Here is a 15,148-nt window from a genome sequence, read left to right on the forward strand (position 1 = left end):
TCTCCCTTTACCAGCCATAGTGCCAACATTCAAAGTTCCGACCCTCACCTCCGCACTCCTACCCTTCCTCCTCTCTCACTGCCTCTGGACATGCCTTCCCCCTCTCCTTCTCCTTCGCCTAACAGTAGCATAGTTTCCATCGGCACCCTGCTGGCCAACAGTACTGGTGGCGGTAGTTGGTAACCCGGGCCTCGACTGATCCGGTATGGAAATCTGACTTATGATCCGCATATTTGATTTGGCAAAGATTTTATGCCAGATGCCCTTCCTGACGCAACCCTCCCCATTTATCTGGGCTAAGAATGCACCAAGAATGCACTGGCTTGTGCATCCTCAGTGACTGGGTTTTTCATGTAAACAGTATGCTTACGAAATTACTTTATATTCATTTGGAGCCTGTAGATGGCACACCAAAATTGGATGAGTACATTTCGACACAACTGAAATGCACAATGTCCTTTGATATGCAATCCATCTTTAGACAGACACAGATTTCTGAATTCAACACCCCATCTGTAATTTTCTACATTGCCAAAAATGTAGAACATTTGCTTATCAATAATTTTTTTACATTTTTTATTTTGATATACTCTGTTGATCACTGTAGGGAAATTATGCTCTGCATTTAACCCATCCTAGCTGTGTAGCTAGGACCAGTGGGCAGCCGCCGTGCAGTGCGCAGGGACCAACTCCAGTTCATCTTGCCATACCTCAGTCAGGGGCACAGACAGGAGTATTAACCCTAACATGCATGTCTTTTTTTTATGGTGGGGGAAACTGGAGTACCCGGAGAAAACCCACCGCCATGCAAACTCCACACAGAGGATGACCTGGGATGAGCCCCAAGGTTCAAACCCATGACCTTCTTGCTGTGACGCGACAGCGCTAACCACTGGGCCACCGTGCCGCCCAATTGAATTCATTGAATAACTGAATAAACATCTGCAATTTGTACACACACACACACACACACACACACACGGTCACTTGCAAAGCAATAACTGAATTTTAAATGAGAATATCCTGCGCATCTTGTGTTTACTGTCATTTGTACAGGTCAAGTGTTAATTCTGTTTCTTAACAGCCAGGATCAAAACTGCAGAGTGCAGAAGGCGAAAACATATGTAATAAATAATGTAGGATCTTCTTCTTTCGGCTTGTTCCCTGTTTCTCAGGGGTCGCCACAGCAGATTTTACAGATTCCATTGGTACCCTGTGAGGGCACAGCACCAATGGCGGCTGCTGTTAACCTGGGCCTCGACCGAGCCGGTATGATCTTGTTAATCCGGCTAATGATTTGGCAAAATTTTACATCGAATGCCCTTGCTGACACAACCACTAACCCTATAGATGGGGGCACAGGTAAAGCGCTGGATGCCCAGTAGTCATGGACTTGCGCCCATGCCTGTCACCATTAGTGAATAATGTAGGATAATGCCCATAATCCAAACAGAAAGGAGAAATTGACAATTCACAGGTCTTGTTCTACTGCTGAATATGGTGATACTCTCTATAGTCTTAAGGCTGGAGCTTATCAAAGCACACCAGTAAACAGGATGGACACGGGGTGCTTTTACATGTTGAATAGGAGAAGAGATGGTCCAGCTTCCAGCCAATCAGAGGCAAGTATTCGCCAAGACCTCTGTTTATAGTGCTTTATCCAGGTGAGATGGAGAGATGGGTGCAGTACCTCACGGAGTCCTGTATTCTGCACAATAGGCTATGAGGGCCAAAAGAAAGCCCCCCCCCCCCACACACACACACACACAATACAGATAATATGCACCGTGCAAAGAAAGTGCGATTGCATAATCTCGGAAGTAGGTAAAGAGTGAACATGGTCTGTCCACTCGTCACTCATTGACCCGTGGCGTGAAACTCACCGCAGGCTCAGCGACGGAGCAGAACCCACCGGCACGGCAGTACGTAGCTACGTAAGGGACAAGCGCTGCAAAATGTCGGCGCCCGAGTTGGAGTCCCTGGAGAAAACCTTGGAGACTCATATTCCGAAGGATGAGCTGAGAGAGGTTAAACGCATTTTATTCGGAAAGGAAACTGAGTGAGTTGTTAAAGATAATAGTAATGATGATAATGTTGCATGTCATTGCTGCAGAAATACAGCCACGTCATGATGGTGAGGAACAGGTTTGCCTGAACATACCGCTTGGTCAAGAGAGTTTACCACCGGGTTCTGGTCCAGCTGCTCAGGTGGTGAACGAGGTCTCTGTAAAGTGAACGGCGCTGTGTGGACTTTGCTCCGCTCATTTTACCTGGTGCAACAACGGCACGACTAACTCATTCAGACTTCTCTCTCCGAACGGCCTGATCAATATTGATTTAGTAAAGCCACAAAGTAAAAACAAATTAAATAAGTAAATAAAATCGGATGTACGTTCAGTCTCACGTCTTCGAAACTCAGTGCAAGAAAACGTCTCGTCTCAGCAAAGTAATGCTTGCTTGCTTGCTGGTTGTCCATCGTGCCCGATGATGACCATCTTCTTCTATTTGTGGGTCCTTTGAGGACTCAGATAGCAGAAGATACCTGCGCAGAGATGGTTTTTAAAGTGGCATGGTGGGTGCGCTTCTCCCAACGCCACATGACTTGATTGTAGAGGAGATGGTTCCGATGGCAAGGGGGATCCCTAGACGACCGGCACCTCCACACAACTGCAGGGGGCTGCCGGAAATCCAGTTTTTCGGAAACCGCCTCGAAGCGTGCCGCCACAGCTTGCTTTTCTGTTGGGGTAAGCTCCCTTAGCCTTATGTCTTCCCAGACTCACCCACAAGGCAGCGGGGCAGTGGTTGATAGGTGCCAGGGCATGTCCACCAGGGTGGGCCTGCACACCATATCTCTGGGGTCCACTGCTGCTCCGAGATCCCCTGCCAAGTTAGCCTGGGGCCGCAAGACCCCAGTTACCAGGTGTGGCCACGGGGAGGCCTGGCAGGAGTCTTGGTGAAGGAGAGGCTATGTACTGGCAAGGGAAGGCTTACACGCTAGGATGCTTCCCTATTCGCCACAAAGGCTAGCCAGCGGCAGCAAGCTAAGGATAGGAAGGACACAAGCGGGTTGGAAGAACACATGCACCTTCCCTCCAACTACACACTGCTGCACTAGACGCATCACAACACCCTGTGTGTATGTACACACACACACACACACAGCAAAGTAATACTAGGGTTGGGAAGGGCACATCTCCAATACACACGAGGTAGAAACATGAGAAAAATATTCAGCCTGCCCCATAATCTGTAGTTGTATTATGATGCACATTACAGTTTAGATGAGAACACACCTTAATTTTTTTTTTTTACACTGTGCCCCCTAATAGGCCTACAGTGGTGCTTGAAAGTTTGTCAACCCTTTAGAATTTTCTATATTCTGCATAAATTTTACCTAAAAAATCATCAGTTTTTCACACAAGTCCTAAAAGTAGAGAAAGAGAACCCAATTAAACAAATGAGACATAAATATTATAATTGGTCATTTATTTATTGAGGAAAATGAGCCAATATTACATATCTGTGAGTAGCAAAAGTATGTGAACCTCTAGGATTAGCAGTTAATTTGAAGGGGAAATTAGAGTCAGGTGTTTTCAATCAATGGGATGACAAGCAGGTGTGAGTGGGCACCCTGTTTTATTTAAAGAACAGGGCTCTATCAAACTCTGGTCTTCACAACACATGTTTGTGGAGGTGTATCATGGCAAGAACAGTGGAGATTTCTGAGGACCTCAGAAAAAGCGTTGTTGATGGTCATCAGGCTGGAAAAGGTTACAAAACCATCTCTAAAGAGTTTGGACTCCACCAATCCACAGTCAGACAGATTGTGTACAAATGGAGGAAATTCAAGACCACTGTTACCCTCCCCAGGAGTGGTTGACCATCGAAGATCACTCCAAGAGCAAGGCGTGTAAGAGTCGGCTAGGTCACAAAGGGACCCGGGGTAACTTCTAAGCAACTAAAGGCCTTGCTCACATTGGCTAGTGGTAATGTTCATGAGTCCACCATCAGGAGAACACTGAACAACAATGGTGTGCATGGCAGGGTTGCAAGGACAAAGCCACTGCTCTCCAAAAAGAACATCGCTGCCCGTCTGCAGTTAGCTAAAGATCATGTGGATAAGCCAGAAGGCTATTGGAAAAATGTTTTGTGGATGGATGAGACCAAAATAAAACTTTTTGGTATAAATGAGAAATGTTATGTTTGGGGAAAGGGAAAACACTGCATTCCAGCGTAAGAACCTTATCCCATCTGTGAAACATGGTGGTGGTAGTATCATCGTTTGGGCCTGTTTTGCTGCATCTGGGCCAGGATGGCTTGCCATCATTGATGGATCAATGAATTCTGAATTATACAAGCGAATTCTTAAGGAAAATGTCAGGACTGAATCTCAAGAGAGCATGGGTCATGCAGCAAGACAACGACCCTAAGCACACAAGTCGTTCTACCAAAGAATGGTTAAAGAAGAATGAAATTACTGTTTTGGAATGGCCAAGTCAAAGTCCTGACCTTAATCCAAACGAAATGTTGTGGAAGGACCTGAAGCGAGCAGTCCATGTGAGGAAACCCACCAACATCTGAGTTGAAGCTGTTCTGTACGGAGGAATGGGCTAAAATTCCTCCAAGCCGATGTACAGAACTGATCAATAGTTACCAGAAACGTTTAGTTGCAGTTATGCTGCACAGGGGGTGTCACACCAGATACTGAAAGCAAAGGTTCACCTACTTTTGCCACCCATAGATATATTAGATCATTTTCCTCAATAAATAAATGACCAAGTATAATATTATTGTCTCATTTTTTTTAATTGGGTTCTCTTTATCTACTTTTAGGACTTGTGTGAAAATCTGATGATGTTTTAGGTCATATTTATGCAGAAATATACAACATTCTAAAGGGTTCACAAATGTTCGAGCACCACTGTATGTGTAAATGCATGCACAGACTGAATGTGGGTGTTAAAGTCAACCATAACAAGCATTGTATCACACTGGGACATATAACAGATAACAGTTCAAATCCTTTTTCAGCTTTGGTTGTTGGTAGAAAGCAAAGTCTTTGTATGGTTCTTAATTATCACAGAGGTTGTCACCAACAGTTCATACATTCTTTACTTTGTTGTAGAAAGTTGGACCTCCCGGCATATGCTGTGGCTGCTGCCTCAGAGAAGAACTTTGAGTTGCAGGGTTATGTGTTTGAAGCTGCCGAGGAGCAGCTCAGGCCCCCTAGGAAGATCCGGGTCGGACTCATTCAGAACCACATTGTACTGCCAACCGATGCCCCTGTCCTTGACCAGGTCAGAAGGAGCTAATTGCTTAAACGAGTGTCCAAAACACCCTTATTTAACGATATGGTGACTATATGTAATGAAACTTGTCTTGGTGCTATTGATGTAGAGCACAAATCACACTTAGACAAAACTATATACACCGATAATTGTTAGACATAATTATATGCAAATTAGATTTTTCAAAGTGGTTAATACTGCATGATCACCATGTAATTCCTCTGTTCATCATCCTCCACAGGTCACTGCCATCCATAGCCGGATCGGTGAAATTGTTGACGTAGCAGCCATGTGTGGCGTTAACATCATCTGCTTTCAAGAGACATGGAGTATGTGGTATACTAACTCACATGTACAATAATTGAAACATGGAAGCGCATGCTGACTTAATGTGATGCATGGGAATTTCATGATGTGCTGCGCATTGATGTGAGAATATGACCTGCTTTTTGTTGTCGACAGCCATGCCCTTTGCTTTCTGTACCCGTGAGAAGGAACCCTGGACAGAGTTTGCAGAGTCTGTCAAAGGAGGAAACACCACTCGCTTCTGCCAAGAGGTGAGAACATACTGTCAGATGGTGTTGCACAGACATGCTTTGCTATCATTCAGAAAGCCCATGCAACACAAACAGAGGCTCAAGAGTAACAGCATTCTTTCTAATCGTTTACTCTCCTCTTAGTTGTGAGTAATATTGATCATTTCAAATACTGTTGCTACTGTTTCTACTTCTAGTATTACTACCACTACTGGTACTACTACTACTAGTACTGCAACTACTACTGCTACTACAATAACTTATACAACAACTATGACTTTCACTACTATTACAACTACTACCACCACTACTACTACTACTACTACTACTACTACTATGGCTAATAGTAACATATATTAATAGATGGATCGAGATATAAAACAAGATAAAAGGTAAAACATGATTTACAACTTTGAAGAAACATGCATTTTAAAGGTAAAAGAATTATGAAATAGGCAAAAATGAATTATGTTACAACCTTTTTCCAAAAACGTGTTTCAAGATATAACTGCATGCACGTGTATGACCAAAGATTACTCTGACATTGCCAAGCCTCGATCAATCCTGTGGTTATAGCTGTGAAGCTGTGCACTCCTCTGAAACATCCATTCTCCTCCATCCTATCAGCTGGCCAAAAAATACAACATGGTGGTTGTGTCCCCCATCTTGGAGCGGGAAGAGCTGCACAGCACTCTGTGGAACACGGCGGTGGTGATCTCCAACTCAGGAAATGTGCTGGGAAAGACCAGGAAGAATCACATTCCCAGGATCGGAGACTTCAACGAGGTTGTGTTTGTGATCCCTCCCTTTTTTGTCGACATACACATACATATGACGTATATATTTCAGTTTTGGCTCTGGCTTTAAATTAAGGGGCCCTACTCTCCAGTGTCTCTTTCTTCGTCTGTGTGCCACTGTGTCATATCATGAAAAATATATGCCTGCCAAACAATTCATAAAGAGCATTGGGAAGACTTCACATGGTGCCATTAATCCACAGGAATGCGATTTCATTTTGAGATAAGTAACTGTAATTGAGACTCAAAAGTCTGTCCCAGCACAGAAATCTATCAAACCAGAATCATCCCATTTGTTATCATGCTAGTTAACACTCTCACTCACTCAAGTCACTCATTTCCCACTTCCCAGCCTAACCCTTAGGTCAGAGGTCACACGTGATTGTACGCAGAAAGAAAGGACATGGCACCACACTCATTGATAAGAAACACCGACACAAATGTCAGGTTATGTTGTGGTGCTAAACTGCTAAACTGCAGTGGCGGTGCACCGCTACATCCCCCATCCACATCAGAGCCAGATAAGTGCTTTTCAGTGCAGGTACATTTGCTGTTGCATAATTGATTGTATTTATATTTTGTTGTCATCATCTCATACTGTATGACTCATCGAACATATAAAATGACCTGATTCAGAAAAAAAGGATCATATCAAAACACTTACGATTAGGATGAATGTTTTTGCACTTTGAATTAGTCCACATATTACATGGAGGGCAATACTGGCCACACCGTGTTCCAGACCCAGTTTGGAAAGATAGCTGTGAACATCTGCTATGGTCGTCATCATCCTCTCAACTGGTTCATGTACAGTATGAATGGAGCTGAGATCATATTCAACCCTTCGGCTACGGTTGGTGCCCTCAGGTGGGTGGGAAAAATGGTTTATTACAAAGTCATTTAACCGGAGAAACCCACCCACTTAGACAGCTTATTCTTTTTTTTCCCTTCAGTTCTCTTTGCACCTTTCCACTCCTCTGTAAACTTGTTTTCGACGAATGTATGGGATGTTTGATTCCATTCTGTCTTCTTTATACAGTGAGCCCATGTGGTCTGTCGAGGCCAGGAATGCTGCAATAGCAAATCACTGCTTTACCTGTGCAATCAACCGTGTAGGGGTGGTAAGTCTATCTATAGCTCAAAATTACTGCATAAACAAGACATTTTCAGTGCAAACGACAGCTTGAAACAAAAGTTAGACAAAAAGGCACCTTTAGTGCTTATGTTTTGGCTTTCTGTTCATATTTCCAAGTATTCTCTTAAATTAGAAATTTACACAGAGGGCCTCTGTATCTCTGATTAGCTTGATAACTGGAAATTTACATGTCATCATGATTTCTTTCTTTTTTTTGGGTTTGGTTTTGGTTTACTTGCATCTTCTCTTGTATGTTTCAGGAACACTTCAAAAACGAGTTCACTTCTGGTGATGGAAATAAAGGTTTGAGATTTATTTTCTCTCGTAATGTTGTTTGGTGAATTATATGAATTATCTTAAATCATATACACTCACTGGCCACTTTATTAGGTACACCTTGCTAGTACCGGGTTGGACCCCCTTTTGCCTTCAGAACTGCCTTAATCCTTCGTGGCATAGATTCAACAAGGTACTGGAAACATTCCTCAGAGAGTTTGGTCTATATTGACATGATAGCATCACGCAGTTGCTGCAGATTTGTCGGCTGCACATCCATGATGCGAGTCTCCCGGTCCACCACATCCCAAAGGTGCTCTATTGGATTGAGATCTGGTGACTGTGGAGGCCATTTGAGTACAGTGAACTCATTGTCATGTTCAAGAAACCAGTCTGAGATGATTCGAGCTTTATGACATGGCGCGTTATCCTGCTGGAAGTAGCCATCAGAAGATGGGAACACTGTGGTCATAAAGGGATGGACATGGTCAGCAACAATACTCAGGTAGGCTGTGGCATTGACACGATGCTCAATTGGTACTAAGGGGCCCAAAGTGTGCCAAGAAAATATCCCCCACACCATTACACCACCACCACCAGCCTGAACCATTGATAGAAGGCAGGATGGATCCATGCTTTCATGTTGTTCATGCCAGATTCTGACCCTACCATCCGAATGTCGTAGCAGAAATCGAGACTCATCAGACCAGGCAACGTTTTTCCAATCTTCTATTGTCCAATTTTGGTGAGCCTGTGCGAATTGTAGCCTCAGTTTCCTGTTCTTAGCTGAAAGGAGTGGCACCCGGTGTGGTCTTCTGCTGCTGTAGCCCATCTGCCTTAAGGTTCGACGTGTTGTGCGTTCAGAGATGCTCTTCTGCATACCTCGGTTGTAATGAGTGGTTATTTGAGTTACTGTTGCCTTTCTATCAGCTCGAACCAGTCTGGGCTTCTCCTCTGACCTCTAGCATCAACAAGGCATTTTCGCCCACAGAACTGCCGCTCACCGGATATTTTCTCTTTTTCGGACCATTCTCTGTAAACCCTAGAGATGGTTGTGCATGAAAATCCCTGTAGATCAGCAGTTTCTGAAATACTCAGACCAGCCCGTCTGGCACCAACAACCATGCCACGTTCAAAGTCACTTAAATGACCTTTCTTCCCCATTCTGATGCTCGGTTTGAACTGCAGCAGATCGTCTTGACCATGTCTACATGCCTAAATGCATTGAGTTGCTGCCATGTGATTGGCTGATTAGAAATTTGCATTAGCGAGCAGTTGGACAGGTGTGCCTAATAAAGTGGCCGGTGAGTGTATATGTATGTATGTATCCTAAATCATATGTATGTATGTATGTGGAAGAACCACAAAACAGCACTCCATATGTTTGCTGTACCAAGTCAGTAGTTAGCTTAGGTCCATATCAAAAATTCAAGCAAACAAAGCGCTGTTAAATGTTAGCCATGCAAAACACTAACGCCCATAGAGTCCAGCCCATTGTCCCCATATCAGGCTGCATCACACAGTATAAATGGTATTCTATATTCGTGAAATTGTGCATCTGAATACATTTTGGGGTTTTGTGTGATGCAGCAGACAGCAAAATCCAATTATGGGTAAAAGATGGGGTGCCTGGTAACCAAGGAGGACAAAATATTTATTTATTCCTTGGTCATTAGATTGTATCATTATTTTCATTGTTTGCATTTCTTAGAGCACCAGTGTACTTGGTGGTTACCACCAGAGTATATTTGATGCCAATTATAGAGAGTTTGCTTTTTACATCTGCAGCCCATCACAAGTTTGGACATTTCTATGGATCAAGTTATGTGGCTGCTCCTGATGGCAGCCGTACCCCTGGGCTCTCCAGAACCCGTGATGGACTACTGGTGGTAGAACTGGATCTGAACATGAACCGGCAAATCAGTGACAGATGGAGTTTCAAGGTAAATTTAAGGTAGATTCAACCAGGTATAACATTTGCCTGGTCTGGGCTCCCTAAGATATCAGTTTTGACCTACTACTCCGGAGGATGGATGAGCATAATATGAGGTGGACGAAGTAGGAACCAAAGGCTCTTTAGTGCCGATGCAGTGGAGTGAAGTCTGCCTTTGGTCACACTTAAAGGTTGTGCTGAAACATCCATGTTGGACTGCAGCTATGACTTGAGCAGACGAAAACTTTATGTATAGGTAGACTTCCATCCATCCATCCATCCATTATCCAAACTGCTTATCCTGCTGTCAAGAGTATAGGTAGACTTGTCGGGGCTTATTCTTTCCACTGGAGGGACAAATGATTGTAGGGGCTTTGTTTTTAGGGTTCAGTGCTGCTATTAAAGCAATTAGAATGCTAAAACTGGCTTTGGTCTGAGATTATGATATTCCACTCTCTTTGTGTTTATTTGCAGATGACTGGGCGGTATGCTGAATATGCAGAAGAACTTGCCAAGGCTGTCAAACATGACTTCAAACCCAACATAGTCAAAGAGTAGAACATACTGTACCTCATTCCCTTCTGGGTCCATGTCAGTACAACAGACCAAGGTTAATTAATAATTGATGCAATGAAGCAATTTAAGTCTTGCTGTTTGCATGCCTTAAAACACCAAACTGGGTTGTTTTCCTTTTCTAAGGCAGTCTAATTTGGTTCCATTGTGTCAGCAAGTAACAGAAAATATCCACCAAATAATCAATAAAACCAGATCTGATGTGGCTGCACACACAATATACTGTTGTTGTGTTTAAAATGGAAGGAATGTAGTTATAGCCCTAAATCACATCTTAGAAGGCTTTACATTCCCAGTTAGAAACAGGTGGAAGCAATGAATGATGGTAGATGGGATGAACACCACTGCATGTGACAGTGACAAGAGAAAAATGGATCATGTGTTCAAAATCCTTTATTGATTACATTACATAATAAATGCAGTTTTCTCTTTAAAAAAGTTCTGTTCCAAATGTGCCATTTGTTCATACCAAACACACAAACAAGAAGAGATCAGGCTTTTCTTAAAGATTTAGGTCAGCCATTTCATGGTAAAATAGATCATTTAAATAATACATAATTATGTCTGTATGAAAAGCAGTAGTGCAAAAACCTTCATCCATCATAGCGAAATAAAAAACTACAACTGGGTGACAATAATGTCATTTTGTGTAGTCTACAATAATATAAACTATTTTCAAGACGAGTCTGTGCCAAAAATGTCCATTCTGTTATGTCACAAGATCGAAAAACCCTGCAAGGCATCCATCTGTACACCATTCTACCAGGTTCACATTAACTTGATCCATCTGATGTTGAGCTCTTCTTCCAATGAGGTGAAAACAAAAACAGATGAATTCACATTTAAACACAGTCAGCACATCAAAGCAGCAGAGCCTGGCTGATGATGTTGTCCATGTTGCTCTGCAGGGCAGATTTGGTTCCATAGACAGGCTATTATGTATTGCATTGAATTAGCACATGAAATGCTCTGTCATTTCACACAAACATAGCACATTAATTACCTGAGACTTTCCAAACACAATGACTCCTTCCATTCCCTGTTGATAGAACATACTGAGCAAGACTGACAGGGCACCAACAAAGGTGTCTAAGTACTCAGCTAGAAATAATTAAGAGGCAAGTGAGGGTGTTGCTATTTGAGTTAAGACTTTAACAAAGAGCAAAACTCTTCTAAAATTATGCTAAATGATGCGATCAGCCCTTATCTAAGTGTCCACTGACTGCTTTCCACTCCTATTCTGATGTTCTGAACAACATTTCATCCACTCAATTCTTAAGTCACAAACAGTCTGCTCACAGTTTCAGGTGTCAATGGGTCAAATTGATGAGCTACTTCACAAAAAAAAAAACAGGACGCAGTAAAAGTCATTAAAAGTGACTGCTTGTCTTGTAGTACATTTAAAAAAAATAAGGAAAAAAAACAAAATAAGCTTTAACTCGTTGAACTTTCCAGTTGTGAATCCTTTAGTGTTAAGGGGGAGGGGAGCATTGGCAACATGACAGCGAGGGAAAGGAATTACAGAATTGGTGACTGTTTTTCTGTGAGCAGGCAGCCATTTTAGCACCGAAGAGGGTGGCTGAGGGAAACCTATGACAATTGGCCAGAGCTGGGGTGAATGATCCTTGCATGGGTATCTATAGCACCACAATGTCACTATAATGTAGATGGGGTGGGAGATGCGGAACCCATATCCATCACTGTTGTCCTTACTAAGAGCATCAGCTCTCCTTGAAGATGAACAGGATGTCTTCGTCTGTCCCATAGCTCCGCCGAGCCTCCTCAAAGTTACTGATGCTGGTGCAACACACTCCTGAAATGCACATGCGCGCACGCATGCACGCACGCGCGCGCGCACACACACACACACACACACACACACACACACACACACACACACACAGGTGACAATGAAACTGCCCATCCTCACAGCCATAACAATTCCCAAATAGGTGTACTTGTTTAACAACAATTGCCAATCTTCTTCTATGGAAATGAATGAAACAACAAACTGACAAAGTTTTTCAGATTTAACACATTTTTTATGAAGTCTGTGACTTTCTCCCCATATTTTGTGACCTTAAAGGCCAGAATACTACCTGATATAGGTATCAGTCCAAGCCCCCCCAAAGGCATGCCCCAGTCTGCTAGGTTGTAGGATGACTCACGGTCTGAATATGCAGGGTTATTGTAGAATATGCAGCCAGTGCTCCGGTTGAAGCCACATACAACCACAAAGTGACCCTGGTACTCTGGCTTCCTGCAGAAACACTTCTGGCCCACTGGGAGGAAGCAGCAGTATTTGACAGGTGAAGAGCAGAGTTCACATGTCAAGATCACAGCGTTGACCAGGACTATGGCAACATGGCCCTGGTCCAGATGAGCCTGGATTTCCTGAATTGTCACAGAGCTATAGCGGAGATCCACAAGGAGAGTTTCTGTTGTTAGTTTTGCATGGGTTTAGTTTTAAAAGGTGTGGATTGCTTATGTAAATAGCAATGACAATACTCACCATTTCTTCACCACCACACCCTTGCTCTCTGCCTTAAGGAAGAGCTCGTTCACACGGTCTTCTTCTGTATCAAAATGCTTTTTATAAAAGGACTATAGGCCAGAAAGAGAACAAAGAGATGGTGTCAAACGACGGCACTTTCAAATCCGCTGAAGAAATAACATGTCAGTCAAGCAGCCTTTGCATCAGCAAGTACCTGATTCTTAAAACCCTTGTCTACACCAAGTGTCTGAGTGCAAAACCGGTGTTTGATCCCCAGTTGGCACATGAGGTAGGCCAAGTCAATAGTCCACACACTTTCTGTCAATTTCAGCTCCCAGCAAGCACTCTGGAACTCTTCATCACTGACAGGGTGGAGGTATCTAAAAGGTGTGGCAGTGAGAGACTATTAAGCCTAATCGTCGGCGATCTGGAAAAGCCATAAGTGAACAAAGTGAACCGTGCAGAGCCCTTAAATGACTCTTTACAGGCTACGGACATGATGGTATAACTTCATTGTTTGCGTAGCAATGTGAATGTTCACTTACTTCAAAACCATTCTGGAGCAGGCTAAACCACAGTCCCAGTGGTACAGCTGCCGGATGGCAGGTACATTTAACAGAACGGCGTCATCTACGAAAAGACATTACATTGTAACTACAAAGTGACCATGCTTCGTTGTATTGTTCCCGTTAGTTGAAGGGAACACATGATCGGATAACACTGGCTATTAGCTCAACTGAGATAATGTTGACAGCAGAACATGTTTCACTCACCTGTCATTCTGAGGTATTCTTCTTAGTTTGTTTACAGAGGTGGCCAACCAACTGCTGAGACTGATTTCAAGTTAGTCAGCCTGTTTTACAGTGGATAACGCACGACTAGACTGCCTCATCGATGCCATCTAGAAGAAACGGGCAGTAATGTTTACTTGTACCGCTAGCTAGCTAGTGAATGTTAGCCTCCTCTCCGGTTCACTTTCTATAGGGTCAGGGTAGCACGCTAATGCCAGCTCAGTTTATAACTGAAACCATCGCTAATACAATACCGATTCGTTGATCAAACTAACTTATGAGAGGAAACAAAAAAAAACAACAACCTCACTTTAAACTAGCTTACACGCCCGAATATAACTAAAACCGTCACTTCGTACAACCAACTGATTCCCATTTGGTTGTTAGCTTAGCATGCTGTAAGGCGCTTCTTCTTCTACTTCTTCAGCTTTATTGGCGGTTCGCATCCGAAATGTTGCATTACCGCCACCTATTGTAGATAAATGTAAGAACGTCACACATTACTGGTTGTCTTTACGCATGCTCAATAATCCAGGTAAACGTTTTACAAAAAAAAATGAGTTGAGTACAAAAAGTTCATCTGGACACAACGTTTATTGAGAAAAGCCTTTCATCACTCATCTAAGTGACCTCTTCAGTCTCAACTGACTGCAGGTATCCCCACCCTTATAAACAGGTTGCCAATACAGTGGCATTATACGACCGATCCACCGATCGGTTTCATATGCACATTGCCGTGAGCACCACCTTGCCATTGGTTGACATTAAAATCTCAGAACGTACCACATTTCACCGACCACATTAACCGTGTGGACAACCACATCAAGTTCACCAGGAAGGACGTGAAAAATGACAGATTAGCCTTCTTAGACTATGAAATTGCAATTGGTGATGGGGAAATTTGGTTGTTCATGTTTACTGTAAACCAACACATATGATGGTTTCAGTTTGACTCTCATCATCCACTGGAGCACAAACTAGGAGTCATCAGGATGATGTACCACCGAGTTGACAACGTCCCACCGACACAGCGGCCGAGGGAGGGGAGAAACCCCACATTAAACAGGCTCTAGGTTAAGTGTGGTTATTCTAACTGGGCGTTTGTCAAAGCCAGTAAGACGCCCAAACAGTGCACCAACTAATCGAAGGGAGGACAACAGCTGTCTTAAGCGTAAATCGGTGGTGATTCCGTATGTGGCGGGAGTGTCGGAGAAGTTGAGACGCGTATTTTCCAAACACCGTGTCTCAGTTGCTTTCAAACACGCTGCGCCAGAAATTGGTCCACCCCACGGATCGGGTCCCCCGGCACAAACAGCAATATAGTG

The 15,148-nt window shown here is 43.3% G+C and overlaps 2 protein-coding genes across 2 annotated transcripts; one reads left to right on the plus strand and one right to left on the minus strand.

The window, feature by feature from the left end:
• The first annotated feature begins 1,850 nt into the window (after positions 1-1,850).
• On the plus strand, positions 1,851-11,675 carry upb1 (ureidopropionase, beta). The gene is made up of 10 exons (XM_056283116.1): positions 1,851-2,059; positions 5,126-5,297; positions 5,530-5,617; positions 5,751-5,845; positions 6,452-6,610; positions 7,319-7,488; positions 7,661-7,742; positions 8,017-8,059; positions 9,821-9,975; positions 10,440-11,675. Exons 1-10 carry the CDS (start codon positions 1,956-1,958, stop codon positions 10,521-10,523), a joined length of 1,152 nt encoding a protein of 383 aa, XP_056139091.1. The 5' UTR covers positions 1,851-1,955; the 3' UTR covers positions 10,524-11,675.
• Positions 11,676-12,151: 476 nt separating this feature from the next.
• Positions 12,152-14,209, minus strand: gucd1 (guanylyl cyclase domain containing 1). The gene is made up of 6 exons (XM_056283130.1): positions 13,806-14,209; positions 13,578-13,662; positions 13,247-13,412; positions 13,051-13,142; positions 12,707-12,948; positions 12,152-12,351 (listed from the first exon to the last, which is right to left on the minus strand). The coding sequence occupies exons 1-6, from the start codon at positions 13,810-13,812 to the stop codon at positions 12,260-12,262; spliced, it is 684 nt and encodes a 227-aa protein (XP_056139105.1). The 5' UTR covers positions 13,813-14,209; the 3' UTR covers positions 12,152-12,259.
• Positions 14,210-15,148: the final 939 nt, after the last annotated feature.

This window comes from Lampris incognitus, chromosome 1 (assembly GCF_029633865.1).
Source record: "Lampris incognitus isolate fLamInc1 chromosome 1, fLamInc1.hap2, whole genome shotgun sequence".
NCBI lineage: Eukaryota > Metazoa > Chordata > Actinopteri > Lampriformes > Lampridae > Lampris > Lampris incognitus.